The sequence below is a fragment of the Convolutriloba macropyga genome, chromosome 1 (genome assembly GCF_964194025.1).
Source record: "Convolutriloba macropyga chromosome 1, txConMacr16.3, whole genome shotgun sequence".
Classification (NCBI taxonomy): Eukaryota; Metazoa; Xenacoelomorpha; order Acoela; family Convolutidae; genus Convolutriloba; species Convolutriloba macropyga.
In genome coordinates this window covers 29,477,489-29,497,473 of record NC_134468.1, presented here as the reverse complement: position 1 = coordinate 29,497,473, position 19,985 = coordinate 29,477,489, and the positions used below count along the sequence as shown (strand labels likewise).

The following is a 19,985-nucleotide window of genomic DNA, read 5'->3' as shown; positions in this document are numbered from 1 at the left end:
CGACAATCTTACAAGTGAATGTCATTTTCTGCTTTAGTTAATCTCTGCAGGACAGTACACAGCAGCGCCTTATGCAGCTCAAGTTGCCCCCGAGTTGACGCCTTATTTGAAGGTTAAGATTTAAAACATACCTAAGTTCTTGAAATCGAATAATCATTGACCGCTACCAACTGTAAGATGGTCGAGGTTTTGAATTTTAAAAAATCCTTGCTGTGAGCTCCAAATTCTCGGATTCTGTTAAATCTGGAAGTGTAGCCATGGACTATTTTGTGCAAAAACCAGTTCAAAATATTGCTTGCTTTTAACTTTGAACGTTTAAGACGCCTACTACTCTCCAACATATGGGCATAGTTGCACCGACAATGCAAGGTGCCTCGAATTCACAATTCTTAATGAATCAGATGTCGCTGGCTTCCAATGCACCCAATTCAACCCAGTTTATGTCAGCCACCGAACAACTAGCTGCTTCAGCATTGCAACAACAGGGATTCTTTAATCCCCAACATCAAGTAGTGCAACAATATGGAGCACAAATGCCAACGCAAGCTCAAATGGCAGCTCAGAATTATGGATTAATGCAAGCTGTTCAAGGTCAAAATGGTGGTTAGTAAAATTATTTGTCAGTAGGAGGCAATTTTATCTTGTGACAAAAGATTTTCAAATGCGATTTGTGATAGACTGACTGGGTGTGCATTGACGACTGGCGTCAACTATCTTCAAATAAACCGTTAATTAGGACACGGTTCACCTGTATTTTCTCATCTTTTTTCATCTTTTTGGTCGTATCGCATTTTTTCACTTACCTGAGATCTCAAACTGAAAAGTGACGGACAAATTTTAATTCGCTGTTTTGATACCTTTTGTTGGTCAGCCACTTTATTAAAATTTCAAGCAGCTGAACAAAATTGGCGGCAATTTAATACTAAAAGTCAAATGAAAAGTGCGTCGAAACGGGTGCAATTTTTTACTTCAAATCTTAATAGTGGTATATGTTAACCTCTAATGTGGTTGTTTGAAGACACTATTGAACTTCTTAGTTCCATTTAAGCTCCCCCCCCCACCCCCGCGAAGCGATAGCTGGGGCTTTTATTGGCCTTCTTTTGTCTTCTCTTGTATTGGTGTGCTGTCTTTTTACGACTCGTAGAGGAGTATTGAAGAAGACCTTTTTAAACCAATTTTATTGAATTTTGAAGCAGGAACTGAAACGCGTGAAAAGAGTTGGAGTGGTTTGGGTGCTGAACAGAATTGAAGAAGGGTGCAAAAATAGTTTTGTTCATACCACTTTTGGAGAGAGTGAGACATTGAGTTGTAAAAAATTGTATGTGAGCGATTTTTTTCTGATCAAAGTGCTGTTTAAATAATTTTCATAGCTCTAAGCTGGGCGGAGCTATATTGCGGTGCACTTGGTTTTTTGATTCGTCGTCTGATGCTTTTTCGTTTTACATTGTTTACACAGCAAAGCTGAAAAAGTCAAATTCTCTCTCTAATGTTTGCGTTCGTGACGACGTTTCTCAATCTCTCTTGTTAAAGTTTAAGTCATTTGCGTGATTAGATTTTGATCATACGTGACTTACCTCACTCAATAAAATGACTTTTGAACTTTAAAGTTTAATTTTATTAATAGCCGCCCTCATCTTCTCAGCCGGCTACTATAGCGCTCCTATTTTTTACAATTCAAAGAATTTGAATTGTATTGGGGCGCTGTGTTTTTTTTAAAGATGTGTTCACACATTTTTTCAATGACTTTGAGCTTTCAAAACGCGATAAACACGTAAAGTCCAGCCGGCATTAAGTTTCATTAGAGGCCCAAAGTTGGCTTTAGTAATCCTTCAACTGCTTAGAATTGTGCAGCTGCTGGGATGGCCTCAATTTAAGGTTAAAAGGTTATTTTTAGGAGTTTTTGGGCTCAAAATGGTAAAATTTTTCATGTTTTTTTTTGTTTTTTTTTTTTAAGTTTTTTGTTTGATTAATCTTAGGTTGAAGATTTTAAAAGTTGACGAAGGCCTTTTGCGAGACAAAATAACTTGTTATGATCATTTGGTATTACGTTTCGGTACTACAAACAAACACGCAAAATGATACTATTTTGCAACTTTTTTGAAAATTTTTTTCATTTTTTGAGTTATTCAAGCTTCAGAGGCCAGGGAATCTCCTTTAGGGTTTAATAATAGAGCACCGAATAGTATCTGGTGACAATGGATTGGTTTTCAACATATAATGTCTCGAATTTTAGCCGTTTTTTGATAAAATTTGCACTTTTTAAGTTTTCTTAAGTTTTTTGTCAATTTTTGATATTTGCCCATTCTAAAGTGCCCGAAAACATATTCCAGAGTCTGCTAAAAGGTTACTGCATGATTGTGTTTTCGGATTTTAGAAATTTTATGGTAAAATTAGCATTTTTAAAAAAAAACGTTTGTCTTTTATGAAGTTTTTTTTGCCTCAGTAGCCAGATAACCTCATTCAGGGTATGATAGTATGTTATTAAATAGTTGCTAGGGGGTAATTGAATGGTTTTCAACATTTGAATAGAACGAATTACTATTTTTTGAAATTTGAATTTTTTAAAATTATTGCCTATCGATCTCGGAGCCAATGCATTTTTTAAAGCTTGGAATTAGGTTACTGGATAGCCTCTAGAGACAAAGAAACAATTCTGAAAGTTTTAATATCACGATTTTCAGCTAAATTTTAAAATTTGCAATTCATTTTAATTTTTTTGAGTCATTTTCGAGTTAATCGATTCTCAAGGGCCAATGAAGTTTTTTCAGTTCTTGCAGATAAAACACTGGACGGTTTTCAGAAACAAAATTTGGTTTTGAACATATTTTTGAAATAGTTATGTTTAAAGGCATGAAATTTTGCCTTTGGAGTAAAGGTTTCAAGAGTTTTAGCAATGAGTATTTTTTTGTTTAGTTTGTTTTAGTTTCACAATTTTTTGAGATAATTGTTTGTTTTGGCTAGCATTGATCAATTAATCTGATGGTCATGTAGAGTACTTCTGTTTTTCATTCAATTCTTTGAATTGTATTTCAGGACTTGTCCTGCTATGTTTTTTTTACTTCGTCGAACTTTTTTTTCGCTTTACCTTTTTGCCGCTTTTTCAACTTTTTGCGTGAAATGTTTTTGACTTCTCTAGGCTAGTTTCACTCTTCTGTCATTCTGCTCAAAGTCCTTTTAAACAGCAGCTGTTCAGCAAAGCAATTCAAAATGAAGAGAGTCAGTTTAAAAAAAAATCAAAGTCAGAAATAGAAACGGGATAAACCCATAAAGCCCATTTTTAGATGCCTGGTACCTGAACTTTGTTCTCATAAGTTTTAGTTACTACATACAATGCTTATTGGTATCGATTCTAGACCTTGTAGCCTCTCACTGAGAGACAGGAGTATGTTCAACTACGAATTGACATCCAAATAATTAGCACTTAAGAATGTTTTTGTACAAAAATCAATTTTCGTTGATATTTTCTTTTCTTTCAATCCCAATAGAGTTATGGGAATCAACGGCGGCTATTTTCCGGTAATCTGCCGGATATGTTTTTGAATTAGTCCAGGGTCAAAGAACTCATATGTGTATTAAAGGTCCCTAATAAAAAGGCTTCTGCGCATTTTAACAAGCTTTATTAATTTGTTTCTGAATTTTTTTACATAGCTTTTTGAGCGGCGTCGATAAATTTTTCAACTTTTATCCGAATCTGTTTCTATCTCTATCATACGGCACGCAATTCTATTCGTTTGCAGCTATTCAGGCAATCTGCCGGCCATGTTTTTTCAATTTTTGGTAAAGAGGTTTGATTGATATTATGTTAATTGGTAGTAGCCGCTGTCAGCCTCAACGGCTATTTTTTAGGAGCTCTCCTTTTGTTAAATTCGCATTACCTTTTGATCACGTTTTTTTACATAACCATTTCATTTTCAATCTCGATTTTTGATTTACTTCAGTCACTGTTTTAATTGAATGAATTTTAAATTCTTTCACGTATTGATTTACGTAATGTAGTGAATACGGTCAAAGTCAAAAGAGTAAAATCAAAAGAAACGGGATAAGCATAAAGCGCGGTCATTTATTTTTAATGCAATAGGTTATCAAAGTTCTATTGTCTGATATGTAGATGATTGTTTGTGATATTTTGCTTCAAGTTTTACTGCTTGAATCGGGATTTGAAAAAAAGCCTATTACTCAAGGTGTTTAGATACCGAGTGATTACTGTTTCATTGGTATAAAACATAAATCTATAATGACCTTCGAAACGTTCCAAGCAGTTTTTACTCTTATGTGTTTGAAACAAATTATCCTTGACTGTCTTTGCCCCTGTAATATTAAAAGATTTGTTATTTTTTTCATAATTTGTGAATTCAAGTTATCTTTATTCAACAGACTTTTTCGTGAATCGACTTTAAATATTATATAAATTCTCAGAGGTGGCTTTAGTACGTACAAGTTATAACGGGGTGATTTTTTAGCAGAGACGGCTCATCGAGTTGTTTCCGGAATTCTTTCGGTTATGTTTTAAAATCTGTTCAGTTTTTGGGCTTTTTCACGTTGGTGAGAAGTCAAGTTTAAGTGGTGGTTTTGTCAAGTTGGAGTTGTAAAAAATTCGAAAAGCGGCTGGATTTGAGGGGTGTTTTTTGCAAATTACCGAGAAAGTAGAGTAGAAGTTGGTAGTCGAACGGATTTTCTGTTAAATTGCTCTCAAAAGAAGTTTGTAGTAATTATATTAGTCCTGTCGGTCTTTTTGCGATCTTTTGCTTGACCGATTTTTCGTCTGACGCTTTTTACTTCGTCCTGAAAAATGGGATGAACCGGTAGCGCCCAGTGGGCATTAAATGCTCTGAAAGCCTTTCAGCTCAAACTGTTTTGGAGACTTAAAGTTATGGTGTGAAGGGCGGTTCTTAGAGGTTGGAGACCCCCTACTATCGCCACCCACCGCGCTGTTGTTGCCCTCCCCCACACCACTGTTGCCCACCCTTTCCCCCATCCCTCAGCCTCAGCCCACTAGTGCACCCACTGACGAACAACCGCTCGCTAAAAACACGCAAATTTATACTATTTCAAGCTTATCAAGCTTTTTGAAAAATTTTTGCCATTTTTTGATTTCATTCAGCCCTAGGTGTCAAACTGTTTCTAGGGTTTTATGATAGGTAACTGCGTAGTTTCTGGCATTAATGGATTGGCTTCAATATTTCAACATCTCGAATTTAAGAACGTGCATATTGATATTATGTTAATTGGTAGTAGCCGCTGTCAGCCTCAACGGCTATTTTTTAGGAGCTCTCCTTTTGTTAAATTCGCATTACCTTTTGATCACGTTTTTTTACATAACCATTTCATTTTCAATCTCCATTTTTGACTTACTTCAGTCACTGTTTTAATTGAATGAATTTTAAATTCTTTCACGTATTGATTTACGTAATGTAGTGAATACGGTCAAAGTCAAAAGAGTAAAATCAAAAGAAACGGGATAAGCATAAAGCGCGGTCATTTATTTTTAATGCAATAGGTTATCAAAGTTCTTTTGTCTGATATGTAGATGATTGTTTGTGATATTTTGCTTAAAGTTTTACTGCTTGAATCGGGATTTGAAAAAAAGCCTATTACTCAAGGTGTTTAGATACCGAGTGATTACTGTTTCATGGGTATAAAACATAAATCTATAATGACCTTCGAAACGTTCCAAGCAGTTTTTACTCTTATGTGTTTGAAACAAATTATCCTTGACTGTCTTTGCCCCTGTAATATTAAAAGATTTGTCATTTTTTTCATAATTTGTGAATTCAAGTTATCTTTATTCAACAGACTTTTTCGTGAATCGACTTTAAATATTATATAAATTCTCAGAGGTGGCTTTAGTACGTACAAGTTATAACGGGGTGATTTTTTAGCAGAGACGGCTCATCGAGTTGTTTCCGGAATTCTTTCGGTTATGTTTTAAAATCTGTTCAGTTTTTGGGCTTTTTCACGTTAGTGAGAAGTCAAGTTTAAGTGGTGGTTTTGTCAAGTTGGAGTTGTAAAAAATGCGAAAAGCGGCTGGATTTGAGGGGTGTTTTTTGCAAATTACCGAGAAAGTAGAGTAGAAGTTGGTAGTCGAACGGATTTTCTGTTAAATTGCTCTCAAAAGAAGTTTGTAGTAATTATATTGGTCCTGTCGGTCTTTTTGCGATCTTTTGCTTGACCGATTTTTCGTCTGACGCTTTTTACTTCGTCCTGAAAAACGGGATGAACCGGTAGCGCCCAGTGGGCATTAAATGCTCTGAAATCCTTTCAGCTCAAACTGTTTTGGAGACTTAAAGTTATGGTGTGAAGGGCGGTTCTTAGAGGTTGGAGACCCCCTACTATCGCCACCCACCGCGCTGTTGCCCTCCCCCACACCACTGTTGCCCACCCTTTCCCCCTCCCTCAGCCTCAGCCCACTAGTGCACCCACTGACGAACAACCGCTCGCTAAAAACACGCAAATTTATACTATTTCAAGCTTATCAAGCTTTTTGAAAAGTTTTTGTCATTTTTCGATTTCATTCAGCCCTAGGTGTCAAACTGTTTCTAGGGTTTTATGATAGGTAACTGCGTAGTTTCTGGCGTTAATGGATTGGCTTCAATATTTCAACATCTCGAATTTAAGAACGTGCATATTGACATAACGTGCAATTTTTTTGACTTACTTTTCATTATTCGCGTGTTTCTAGACTCAGGGCCAGAATACGTCCTTAGGGGTTCGATATTAAGTTGCTGAAAAAAAATTTGCCATGGAATAGCTTTCAAGTTTTTAATATTTTAGCGAGTTTTCTATGAAAATTGCATTTTCGGGTTTTCTGAAAAATTTTGTCATTTTTTAGATTTCTCCAGCTTCAAGAGCCAAGGAACCTCCTCTAGGATTTGATAATAGTTGACTGTATAGTTTCTAGATTTAATGGAAACTTTAAACGGAGAACGTCCTTATGAATTGGATAATGAGTGAATGAAAAAATTTTATTGACCATGGAATAGTCTTCAACTTTTTGATATCTCAAATTTTTTGTCCGTTTTCAGATTTCTCCAGTCTCAAGAGCCGAGGAACCTCCTGTAGGTTGTGACAATAAGTTACCATTATAGTTTCTAAATTTAATGGAATGTTTTTCAACATTTCAACGACATAAATTTTGGCATTTTTTCTTACAAAACTTTCTTTTTTTTCAGTTTTTTTGACATTTGTCATTATTCAGTTTTTTTAGCCTAATTGAAAATTTACTAATAGGGATTCATAATAGGTTTCTGGAAAATGGTTTTGGCCATGGATTAGTTTTCAGCTTTTATTATCACAAGTTTTGCTATTTTTTGGAATTTTGTCATTTTTTTAGGTTTCTCCAGCCTCAAGAGCCATATAACCTCCTCTTGGCTTATAGTTTACTGTATAGCTTCTAGAAGTAATGGAATGTTTGTAAAGATTTTATTATCAGCAATTTTTAAGAAATATCTCCAGTTTTTGCAAGTTTTTTGAATCTTTTTGATTTTATAATTTTTTCCGCCACCGGGGTCCTAGGGACCTTCTCCAAGGTTTGATGATAAGCTGTCGTGTAGTTTGTTGAGTTAATGGAGTGGTTCTAAATACTTTATTCTAAAGACTCAAGCTCTAGCAAGTTTTTGATAAAATTTAATTTTTCAAATTTTAGGATAATTACTATCATGTTTCAAGTTTAAGGATCTTTGAGCCAGTGAAACTATTTAAAGCTTGAAATCGGGATGCTTGATGGTCTCCTGAGACAGCGAAATGTTTTTGAATATTTTAGTATCTTGAATTTTGGCAAGTTTTTGTTTGCGATTGTTTTCAATTTGCGATTGTTTTCAATTTTTGAATGTTTGTGTCCTTTTCTGAGTTTTAACAATCATTGCTGGCCAACAAAGCTTTTCAAGTCTTGCAGATAGGTTACCTGACATAACTCCAGAGACGAAAATTAGTTTTGAACATTATCACTGGGAAATCTGGAAGCTTTTTTTAAAAAAAGGTTTGCAATTTTGCAAATTTTTAAAATATCAGTTATTTGATTTAATTACTAGCAAAGCTAGAAAACTAAGTGGCGAGTGGAATCAAGTTGAATCATCTAGCCTCACTACAACTTGACTAGCTGCTGACGAAGCCAACCGCTCGCCGGTCGTTTGAGAGCAATTAGCCCGATGTTAGTTGGTTATGTTTTTGAAAATTGAATTTTTACGTACCGCAATTTGAGTTCTGTTTGCAGTGTTTCTTCTCTTGTACAATGTTAATGATACCTATGTGTTCCAATTGTGCCTATGTAAAATTGCTTGAATTCATCAACGATCATCTAATGCTTTGATACTCGGTTGGCATAAAATATTTTTGAAATTTTATTTTTTGCCCCTTTGTTCTGCTGTCTTATCAGTAAGTATAATCAATGACAGGTTTTTTTGGTTGCTATTGAAACATAAGTGAACCTAATTAATGTTTCGAGTTCATGGCCAGCGGTGTTCATAACTTTAACACTATTTGTTTTCAAAAGTTTTGATGAACTTCTAATTTTTGTACTTTTTGTTGTCTTGCCTTTTAATCTAATTAGTGACTGGTCTCATAGGTCGCTAATAGGAATCTTTTTAATCAATAGAATTGTTTAAGTTCAATTTACCGAAATAATTGGTTGAGTTAATAATTATTGCTCTTTATGCGCTGTTTGTTTCCAAACAAAAATAGTGAATTTTCGGGTTCTTGCCCCATTTCGTTCTTTTTGCCCCTTTTTATGCAAAATTTTTGTTTGGCCATTTTTGCGCTTTTGTTCTAAAGCATTTGAGTTCTCAAGTGAGTTTTTTCTCGATTCTCTTAAGCGTTTTTAAGTCATCGCAAGTGCTCTCACTCCTTAGTAATATTTTTGGGTAAAAAAAAAGGGAGTGTAGCGATACAGGGCCTTATAGCAAAGTGGTGAAGGCTATAAGGATAGGAGTCTGGAGGTCGCGGGTTCGAATCCCTCCTTGGTCGAGTGTTCTTGCACCCATAAACAAAACATTATCTAAGCTGCGGCCTTTAGATTAAGTTGCCCCGCCTGTCGTTCGTGAGCAATTTGTCCGACGTTAGTCGGTTTATGTTTAACTCAGACATATGCAGTTTGTTTTACGGGGCGTGGAAGGATGTTGAGCAACGATTTTATTAGCGACATGGTGGCGTTCTTAATTGCTCTCAGACGAACTTCGAGCAAACTTTTACTGGTTAATTTTATTTTTCGATTGAATTTTTACCTTTGACTTTTTAATTATGCTCAATCCAAATTGCTCATTCACAATTTAAAGCAGCTGATAATGTTAATGAACAGTATGTTAACAGTATTACCTTTTTTGATACTGACTCTGTTCATTTCGAAATGCTTTGCTGAGCAACTGCTGTCTAAAAACAGTTGAAGCACAATGAGAGAAGAATGAAACTAGCACAATGAGAGAAGAATGAGTGATCTCTACTGCTCTCATTGTCTTTGCTAATATAAAAGCGATTATGAGTTGGTCAGCATCAAAACCGTTGTTGCCTAATGGTTAAAATGTCGGACCGCTATCCTGGAGGTCGCGGATACGAACCCCTGTGAGGTCGTAGTTTTTTTGCACAGATTAAAAAATTAAGCTACGCTCAAGCATAAGCTGCACTGAATTAAGCCTCCAGTTTAGAAGCTGAATTATAATTTAAAATTTTACTTAAACTGGTCAGCAAATAAGAACACTTTTTGACACTTCTGTCAAATTCTGTCAATCTCTTTTGTTTGAATTCTGATGTGCACCAAGGGGGTCAACTATGTCTATTTTGTGGCAAATTGCCAGCTATGTTTAATAACTTGAGTTCATAGCATTTGGTTCCATGACTTCAACACTAGTTCTTTCGTTGCTTTTCTTGTGCTCCTGTCACTCAATCTGACAAAACAGTCTCATTGGCCTTCGAGTGCGGCGTGTCGCTGGCAAATTTATTGTCTCAGCTTTTAGCTCACGTTATTGGTTTAGATATCGTTTGTTCACATTTTCTGTTGAGAAAATAATCGGAGGCTTGAAAAATCCCTCTTCTTATTAATTGCCGCCGTATGCCTCTCAAAGGCTATTAAGGTGCTCTCCTTTTTATAATCCAAAATATTTTGATTGTGTTGATGCGCTTTTAAAGAACTTTTCATTTTTTTCGACGTCTTAACGTCAATGAGAAGTCAAAGTAGAGTGATAAATAGCTTCTCAGCCGGCTAATATAGCGCTCCTAATTCTTTTTACAATTCAAAGAATTTGAATTGTGTTGGGGCGCTGTCTTTTTTTAAGATCTGTTCACACATTTTCATGATTTTTGAAGTCAAATCGGAGTAGTGATTCTGGTCACGCCGAAACAGGAAGTGGAGCGAAAAAGCGAGTGGTTTTGCGGCGTGAAATTTGTTCGCTCTAATTTTAAAGTAGAGTGAAAAAGCGGTGTTTGAACAAAAGTTCGCTAGTGGTTTTTTGTTCACATGCGGCAATTTTACTCTGATTTTTACTGTTTTTTCGATTTTTTAGGATCGGTTTTTTTTCTAAATGGTTTTCACAATCCATTCATAGTCCGTTCTAGGTCTAGTTTTCTGTTGAATTGTAGGTCAGGACTTGTACTGCTATGTTTTTTACTTCGTCGAATAAAATTTTGTCGCTTTACCTCAGTTCACTGCTTCGCTTTACCTCAGTTCACCACAATGAGAGCAGTAGAGATCACTCAAAAATGCAGAAGAGATCACTCAAAAAAAACTACGACCTCACAAGGGTTCGTATCCGTGACCTCCAGGATAGCGGTCCGACATTTTAGCCATTAGGCAACAACCTTTTAACCATTAGGCAACAACGGTTTTGATGCTGACCAACTCATAATTGCTTTTATATTAGCAAAGACAATGAGAGCAGTAGAGATCACTCAAAAATGAAGTGGAGCGTGAAAAAGTCAGTTGATGTTGAAGATTGTTCCAGAACAAAAGCACAAAAACGGTGAAGCGACAATTTTGCATAACAAAGAAACTTTTACAATAACTTAATTTGAGAGCAATTAGATAGCGTCTAATTCATAAACACCCTTAGCTGATTTCTGATGAAAAAAATCAATGGATTACACCATATGAACACACGTGTCACCTTTCGAAAAAAAATCAATTGAATAATTTACTAAGTTTTAAAGAGTGTTCTAAGTTGGTCCGCAGGGTCATTCAACTCACAAAAATGGTCAATTCAGCCTCTAAATTCGAGGACAATAAGCTTAATGCTAATACCAATTAGCAGTATTATAGCGCTCCTAATTCTTTTTTTACTTCATCGAATATAATTTTTTTGCTTCACCTCAGTTAACAGCTTGTTCAATATTTTGCGTGAAATCTTTTTGACTTTTCTATGCTTGTTTCATTCTTCTCTCATTGTGCTTCAACTGTTTTTAGACAGCAGTTGCTCAGCAAAGCATTTCGAAATGAACAGAGTCAGTATCAAAAAAGGTAATACTGTTAATATACTGTTCATTAACATTATCAGCTGCTTTAAATTGTGAATGAGCAATTTGGATTGAGCATAATTAAAAACTCATAGGTAAAAATTCAATCGAAAAATAAAATTAACCAGTAAAAGTTTGCTCGAAGTTCGTCTGAGAGCAATTAAGAACGCCACCATGTCGCTAATAAAATCTTTGCTACACATCCTTCCACGCCCCGTAAAACAAACTGCATATGTCTTGAGTTAAACATAAACCGACTAACGTCGGACAAATTGCTCACGAACGACAGGCGGGGCAACTTAATTTAAAGGCCGCAGCTTAGATAATGTTTTGTTTATGGGTGCAAGAACACTCGACCAAGGAGGGATTCGAACCCGCGACCTCCAGACTCCTATCCTTATAGCCTTCACCACTTTGCTATAAGGCCCTGTATCGCTACACTCACTTTTGTTTTAGTTTTACCCAAAAATATTACTAAGGAGTGAGCGCACTTGCGATGACTTAAAAACGCTTAAGAGAATCGAGAAAAAACTCACTTGAGAACTCAAATGCTTTAGAACAAAAGCGCAAAAATGGCCAAACAAAAATTTTGCATAAAAAGGGGCAAAAAGAACGAATTGGGGCAAAAACTCGAAAATTCACTATTTTTGTTTGGAAACAAACAGCGCATAAAGAGCAATAATTATAAACTCAAGCAATTATTTCGGTAAATTAAAGCTTCTTTGGCAACATATGTATGTATGTTTGTATGTATGTATGTATGTATGTATGTATGTATGTATGTATGTATGTATGTATGTATGTATGTATGTATGTATGCATGCATGCATGCATGTATGTATGTATGTATGTAAGTATGTTTGTATAAATGTATGTATGTATGGAGAAAAATCATTTTTTTCACTAGTTTTTTCTCTTCTTTCATTCCCAATCTTGGTTATGGGAATCAACGGCGGCATTTTCCGGCAATCTGCCGGCCGGATATGTTTATTTTATTGACGCTGCATTAGTAAAGGGAGCAAAAAAGTAAAATGAGAGGTCTATTCTGTATCAGGCAATTAGTCAATGGAATAAACGGTTTCAGATCATAGAGTCTAACTGAAACTGTTACACCAGATTTGAACTCTCAGAAAAATTCTTAACACTTGGAAAAATTCTCAGAAAACTCTTAGAAAAAATGTTTACTTAACTTTTTGGTTAATTCGGAAAAATTCGATCAATTTCTTTATCTTCTTTTATATTTGTTTCAGTCCCAATATACGTCAAGCGGGTCAACGGCGGCTCTTTTCTGGCATTTGTCGGCTATGTTTAACTTGAGATGATAGTAATTTTTCATGACTTAGACACTAGTTCTTATCGAAATATGAGTTCTTTTTTCAGCTTGCTTTTGTTGTGCTCTTTTCGCTCAGTCTGAAAAACAGTCTCATCGGCTTTCTAGTGCGCCGTGATGCTTACCAATTTATTGTCTTCAGCTTTTAGCTAACTTTTCTATTGACATAGATGTTTCGTGTTGTTCTTTTTGTTGTTTTTTCATCAAATGGAACTCAAAAAATGTCTTCGCCTTCTAAAGTATCATGATCTGCGATGATAAAAAGAATAGTCTGTCTTTATTTGTTTTTTTTCTTACTTCGGTGAAATTGACGGAGATAAGATTTTGATTTTCGCGAGTTTCAACTTTTGAGTTTTTGTAATTTTTGAGTGCATCAAGGTTGTTTTGTGTAGTCTTTCTAAGGACGGGTAGTTTCAATAGTTATAAAGTGTTGTTATCTTTGATGATTTCTGAACTACAATTTTAGAAAATGTTTAAATCGTTTAGAAGCTGGCGTTAGAAGCGTAATAATTTCATACGCTTAATCTACTTTGAAAAACGGAAGTTTTGACATGTTTGAACCCATTATTATCTCTTAGCCGATCTCATTTCAGCCGGCTATTGTAGCCGCACTATTATTTTGTTTAATAGCCGCCCTCATCTTCTCAGCCGGCTATTATTGCGATCATATTTTTTACAATTCAAAGAATTTGAATTGTATTGGGGCGCTGTCTTTTTTTTGAGATCTGTTCACACATTTTCATGATTTTTGAAGCCAAATTGGAGTGGTGATTTTGGTCACGCCGAAACAGGAAATGGAGCGAAAAAGCGAGTGGTTTTGCGGCGTGAATTTTTTTCGCTCTAATTTTAAAGTAGAGTGAGAAAACGATGTTTGAACAAAAATTAGGTTCCTCGGTAGTGGTTTTTTGTTCACATGCGGCAATTTCACTGTGATTTTTACCGTTTTTTCGATTTTTTGGATCGGATTTTTTTCTTAATTGGTTTTCCCAATCCATTCAGAGCTCATTCTAGGCCTAGCTTTTTGTTTGAATTAAATTTTCATTTCTCGCTAGTGGTTTTTTTAACATGCGGCATTTTGACATTGATTTTCTGTTTATTTCTTATTTTTTTGTTCTGATTTTTTTAAAATGGTTTTTTCAATTCAATCATAGTCCATTCTAGGTCTAGTTTTTCTGTTTAGTCAATGAAAATTCTTTGAATTGTACGTCTGGACTTGTCCTGCTATGTTTTTTTACAATTCAAAGAATTTGAATTGTATTGGGGAGCTGTCTTTTTTTTAAGATCTTATCACACATTTTCATGATTTTTGAAGTCAAATTGGAGTAGTGATTTTGGTCTCGACGAAACAGGAAATGGAGCGAAAAAGCGAGTGGTTTTGCGGCGTGAAATTTGTTCGCTCTAATTTTAAAGTAGAGTGAAAAAGCGGTGTTTGAACAAAAGTTCGCTAGTGGTTTTTTGTTCACATGCGGCAATTTCACTCTGATTTTTACTGTTTTTTCAATTTTTTGGATCGGATTTTTTTCTAAACGGTTTTCCCAATCCATTCACAGCTCATTCTAGGCCTAGTTTTTTTGTTTTAATTAAATTTTCATTTCTCGCTAATGGTTTTTTGTTCATATGCGGCATTTTGACATTGATTTTTTGTTCTTTTTTCTTATTTTTTGATCTGATTTTTTAAAAATGGTTTTCTCAATTCACTCATAGTCCATTCTAGGTCTAGTTTTTCTGTTTAGTCAATGAAAATTCTTTGAATTGTACGTCAGGACTTGTCCTGCTATGTTTTTTTACTTCGTCAAACTTTTCGCTTTACCATTTTGCCGCTTTTTCGACATTTTGCATGAAATCTTTTCGACTTCTCTAGGCTAGTTTCTCTCTTCTCTCATTCTGCTAAAAGTGAATTTGAACATGAGTTGCTCAGCAAAGCAATTCAAAGTGAACAGAGTCAGAATAAAAAATTGAAGTCAGAAATAGAAACGGGATAAACCCATAAAGCCCAATTCTAGATGCCCGCTATTTGAACGTCGTTCCTATAAGTCTTAGTTACCACCTCTAATGCTTATTGGTGTTGATAGTAGCCCCTGTAGCCTCTCTACAAAAATCATTTTTTTCAATATATTCTATTCGTTCAATCCCAATCATGCTTATTGGAATCAACGGCGGCTATTTTCCGGCAATCTGCCGGGTATTTTTTTTACTTCGTGGAATAAAACATGGTTTTGCTTGACTTTTGTACACAGCTTGTTCAACATTCTGTGAGAAAACCCCCTTCGTCCAGTTGAGTGCTACACTAGAATCGAACCACGCCTGTTGTTATCCTATATTCAACAAAACAAGTTTTTTTGTTGCTCGGAAAATCGGTGTTTTATAGGTGGATCAATGCTGGCCTCCCAAAATGGCGTGGACAGATTTATGGCAATGTACAATTCTGCCTCTCCTATGCAAAATTTGAACGTGCAAATGAATTCCTTGTCGTTGGGCCAATCGGGCAATCAGACCCATCTGGCTGTTCAGCAAAACCCTGCAGCTGTTTACGGCCCATTGCAAGGAAATGGAATTGGAGCGTATCCGGCTGCTGGTGTTTACATGCCTAATGCTTCCACGAACGCTACGGCTGCTCCTGCATTCACATCTGGAGTTGTCGTATCATCAGCTGCGGCGCCCAACAAGCTACTACATCACCACTTTGCTATAAGGCCCTTTATCGCTACACTCCCTTTTTTACCCAAAAATATTAAGGAGTGAGCGCACTTGCGATGACTTAAAAACGCTTAAGAGAATCGAGAAAAAACTCACTTGAGAACTCAAATGCTTTAGAACAAAAGCGCAAAAATGGCCAAACAAAAATTTTGCATAAAAAGGGGCAAAAAGAACGAATTGGGGCAAAAACTCGAAAATTCACTATTTTTGTTTGGAAACAAACAGCGCATAAAGAGCAATAATTATAAACTCAAGCAATTATTTCGGTAAATTAAAGCTTCTTTGGCAACATATGTATGTATGTTTGTATGTATGTATGTATGTATGTATGTATGTATGTATGTATGTATGTATGTATGTATGTATGTATGTGTGTATATATATGTATGTATGTATGTATGTATGTATGTATGTATGTATGTATGTATGTATGTATGTATGTATGTATGTATGTATGTATGTATGTATGTATATATGTATGTATGTATGTATGTATGTATGTATGTATGTATGTATGTATGTATGTATGTATGTATGTATGTATGTATGTATGCATGCATGCATGCATGCATGCATGTATGTATGTATGTAAGTATGTTTGTATAAATGTATGTATGTATGGAGAAAAATCATTTTTTTCACTAGTTTTTTCTCTTCTTTCATTCCCAATCTTGGTTATGGGAATCAACGGCGGCATTTTCCGGCAATCTGCCGGCCGGATATGTTTATTTTATTGACGCTGCATTAGTAAAGGGAGCAAAAAAATAAAATGAGAGGTCTATTCTGTATCAGGCAATTAGTCAATGGAATAAACGGTTTCAGATCATAGAATCTAACTGAAACTGTTACACCAGATTTGAACTCTCAGAAAAATTCTTAACACTTGGAAAAATTCTCAGAAAACTCTTAGAAAAAATGTTTACTTAACTTTTTGGTTAATTCGGAAAAATTCGATCAATTTCTTTATCTTCTTTTATATTTGTTTCAGTCCCAATATACGTCAAGCGGGTCAACGGCGGCTCTTTTCTGGCATTTGTCGGCTATGTTTAACTTGAGATGATAGTAATTTTTCATGACTTAGACACTAGTTCTTATCAAAATATGAGTTCTTTTTTCAGCTTGCTTTTGTTGTGCTCTTTTCGCTCAGTCTGAAAAACAGTCTCATCGGCTTTCTAGTGCGCCGTGATGCTTACCAATTTATTGTCTTCAGCTTTTAGCTAACTTTTCTATTGACATAGATGTTTCGTGTTGTTCTTTTTGTTGTTTTTTCATCAAATGGAACTCAAAAAATGTCTTCGCCTTCTAAAGTATCATGATCTGCGATGATAAAAAGAATAGTCTGTCTTTATTTGTTTTTTTTCTTACTTCGGTGAAATTGACGGAGATAAGATTTTGATTTTCGCGAGTTTCAACTTTTGAGTTTTTGTAATTTTTGAGTGCATCAAGGTTGTTTTGTGTAGTCTTTCTAAGGACGGGTAGTTTCAATAGTTATAAAGTGTTGTTATCTTTGATGATTTCTGAACTACAATTTTAGAAAATGTTTAAATCGTTTAGAAGCTGGCGTTAGAAGCGTAATAATTTCATACGCTTAATCTACTTTGAAAAACGGAAGTTTTGACATGTTTGAACCCATTATTATCTCTTAGCCGATCTCATTTCAGCCGGCTATTGTAGCCGAACTATTATTTTGTTTAATAGCCGCCCTCATCTTCTCAGCCGGCTATTATTGCGATCATATTTTATACAATTCAAAGAATTTGAATTGTATTGGGGCGCTGTCTTTTTTTTGAGATCTGTTCTCACATTTTCATGATTTTTGAAGTCAAATTGGAGTGGTGATTTTGGTCACGCCGAAACAGGAAATGGAGCGAAAAAGCGAGTGGTTTTGCGGCGTGAATTTTTTTCGCTCTAATTTTAAAGTAGAGTGAGAAAACGATGTTTGAACAAAAATTAGGTTCCTCGGTAATGGTTTTTTGTTCACATGCGGCAATTTCACTGTGATTTTTACCGTTTTTTCGATTTTTTGGATCGGATTTTTTTCTTAATTGGTTTTCCCAATCCATTCAGAGCTCATTCTAGGCCTAGCTTTTTGTTTGAATTAAATTTTCATTTCTCGCTAGTGGTTTTTTTAACATGCGGCATTTTGACATTGATTTTCTGTTTATTTCTTATTTTTTTGTTCTGATTTTTTTAAAATGTTTTTTTCAATTCAATCATAGTCCATTCTAGGTCTAGTTTTTCTGTTTAGTCAATGAAAATTCTTTGAATTGTACGTCAGGACTTGTCCTGCTATGTTTTTTTACTTCGTCAAACTTTTTTTCGCTTTACCATTTTGCCGCTTTTTCGACATTTTGCATGAAATGTTTTCGACTTCTCTAGGCTAGTTTCTCTCTTCTCTCATTCTGCTAAAAGTGAATTTGAACATGAGTTGCTCAGCAAAGCAATTCAAAGTGAACAGAGTCAGAGTAAAAAATTGAAGTCAGAAATAGAAACGGGATAAACCCATAAAGCCCAATTCTAGATGCCCGCTATTTGAACGTCGTTCCTATAAGTCTTAGTTACCACCTCTAATGCTTATTGGTGTTGATAGTAGCCCCTGTAGCCTCTCTACAAAAATCATTTTTTTCAATATATTCTATTCGTTCAATCCCAATCATGCTTATTGGAATCAACGGCGGCTATTTTCCGGCAATCTGCCGGGTATTTTTTTACTTCGTGGAATAAAACATGGTTTTGCTTTACTTTTGTACACAGCTTGTTCAACATTCTGTGAGAAAACCCCCTTCGTCCAGTTGAGTGCTACACTAGAATCGAACCACGCCTGTTGTTATCCTATATTCAACAAAACAAGTTTTTTTGTTGCTCGGAAAATCGGTGTTTTATAGGTGGATCAATGCTGGCCTCCCAAAATGGCGTGGACAGATTTATGGCAATGTACAATTCTGCCTCTCCTATGCAAAATTTGAACGTGCAAATGAATTCCTTGTCGTTGGGCCAATCGGGCAATCAGACCCATCTGGCTGTTCAGCAAAACCCTGCAGCTGTTTACGGCCCATTGCAAGGAAATGGAATTGGAGCGTATCCGGCTGCTGATGTTTACATGCCTAATGCTTCCACGAACGCTACGGCTGCTCCTGCATTCACATCTGGAGTTGTCGTATCATCAGCTGCGGCGCCCAACAAGCTACTACATGGGGCAAATAACTCATTCAGTGCAAAAATTTCTAGTGGTTAGTGTGTCTAAAATCGATGTCTGTGCTTCTGATTCAATTAATTGTCATGTAAGCTGAGCTGGATTGTTGGATTTTGGTGTGGAATTTCTGGTAATCATTGTATATGGTTACGCTCATGCATTTTGCTCATTTTTTGACGAAAGTCGTTTTTCTTTTAATTGAACTGTATATATACTAAATCGATGTGGGAGGAATTAGTCAATGAAAAGTGGATTCATTTTTGGATTTTCATCTTCTAAGCGGGTTAATTGAATAACTAATGAAAACTAGCCAATGAAAAACTAATGAAGGAATCCAATGAAAAAAACATAAAAAATTTAATAATATTTTGCCGTTTGAAATATTTTATTGATTCCAATCTTTTCAATGTTATGTTTTGACAAAGGGATGATTAGATTATTTTTCTGAAACTTCAATGCTTAAAAATCAAATGAACTTTTTCTACCTAATTTTTTTAATCGAATTTATTTCCAGTTTTCAACTTTATGAAAATGTCTGTTATTTTTATTAATAGCCGCACAGCGATAGCTGAGGCTATTATTGGCCTTCTCTTGGTTTTTTACAATTCAAAGAATTTGAATTGTATTGGGGCGCTGTCTTTTTTTTTTAAGATCTGTTCACACATTTTCATGATTTTTGAAGTCAAATTGGAGTAGTGATTTTGGTCACGCCGAAACAGGAAATGGAGCGAAAAAGCGAGTGGTTTTGCGGCGTGAATTTTTTTCGCTCTAATTTTAAAGTAGAGTGAGAAAATGGTGTTTGAACAAAAATTCGGTTTCTCGGTAGTGGTTTTTTGTTCACATGCGGCCATTTCACTCTGATTTTTACTGTTTTTTCGATTTTTTGGATCGGACTTTTTTTCTAAATGGTTTTCCCAATCCATTCACAGCTCATTCTAGGCCTAGTTTTTTGTTTGAATTAAATTTTTATTTCTCGTTAGTGTTTTTTTTGTTCACATGCGACATTTTCACATTGATTTTCTGTTTTTTTTCTCATTTTTTTGTCAGAATTTTTTAAAATTGGTTTTCTCAATTCACTCTTAGTCCATTCTAGGTCTGGTTTTTCTGTTTAGTGAATGAAAATTCTTTGAATTGTACGTCAGGACTTGTCCTGCTATGTTTTTTTATTTCGTCGTCATGATTTTTGTTACGACCATATGACGTCACAGCCACGTTTTGTTCTTTCGTTCATGCAATTTCAACTGAATTGCATGTGTGACGTCATTTTTCGCTCTTAGTGGAGCGAGTTTTTTTGTTCATGCGCGTGATTAAATTTTGGTCACACTTGACTTA

The 19,985-nt window shown here is 35.4% G+C and overlaps 2 protein-coding genes across 4 annotated transcripts in view; one reads left to right on the top strand and one right to left on the bottom strand.

Annotated features, from left to right (window-relative positions):
- LOC142337648 (uncharacterized) overlaps positions 1–19,985 on the bottom strand; it is a 422,288-nt gene that overhangs the window by 117,635 nt on the left and 284,668 nt on the right. The window lies entirely within an intron of this gene.
- The window catches only part of LOC142337518 (uncharacterized), a 68,718-nt gene that overhangs the window by 42,203 nt on the left and 6,530 nt on the right, over positions 1–19,985 (top strand). Inside the window, exons 13-16 of the mRNA XM_075386842.1 lie at positions 38–112; positions 321–603; positions 15,132–15,456; positions 18,269–18,690. Of these exons, the coding sequence (XP_075242957.1) occupies positions 38–112; positions 321–603; positions 15,132–15,456; positions 18,269–18,690 (1,105 nt within the window). The remainder of the gene's footprint in view (positions 1–37; positions 113–320; positions 604–15,131; positions 15,457–18,268; positions 18,691–19,985) is intronic.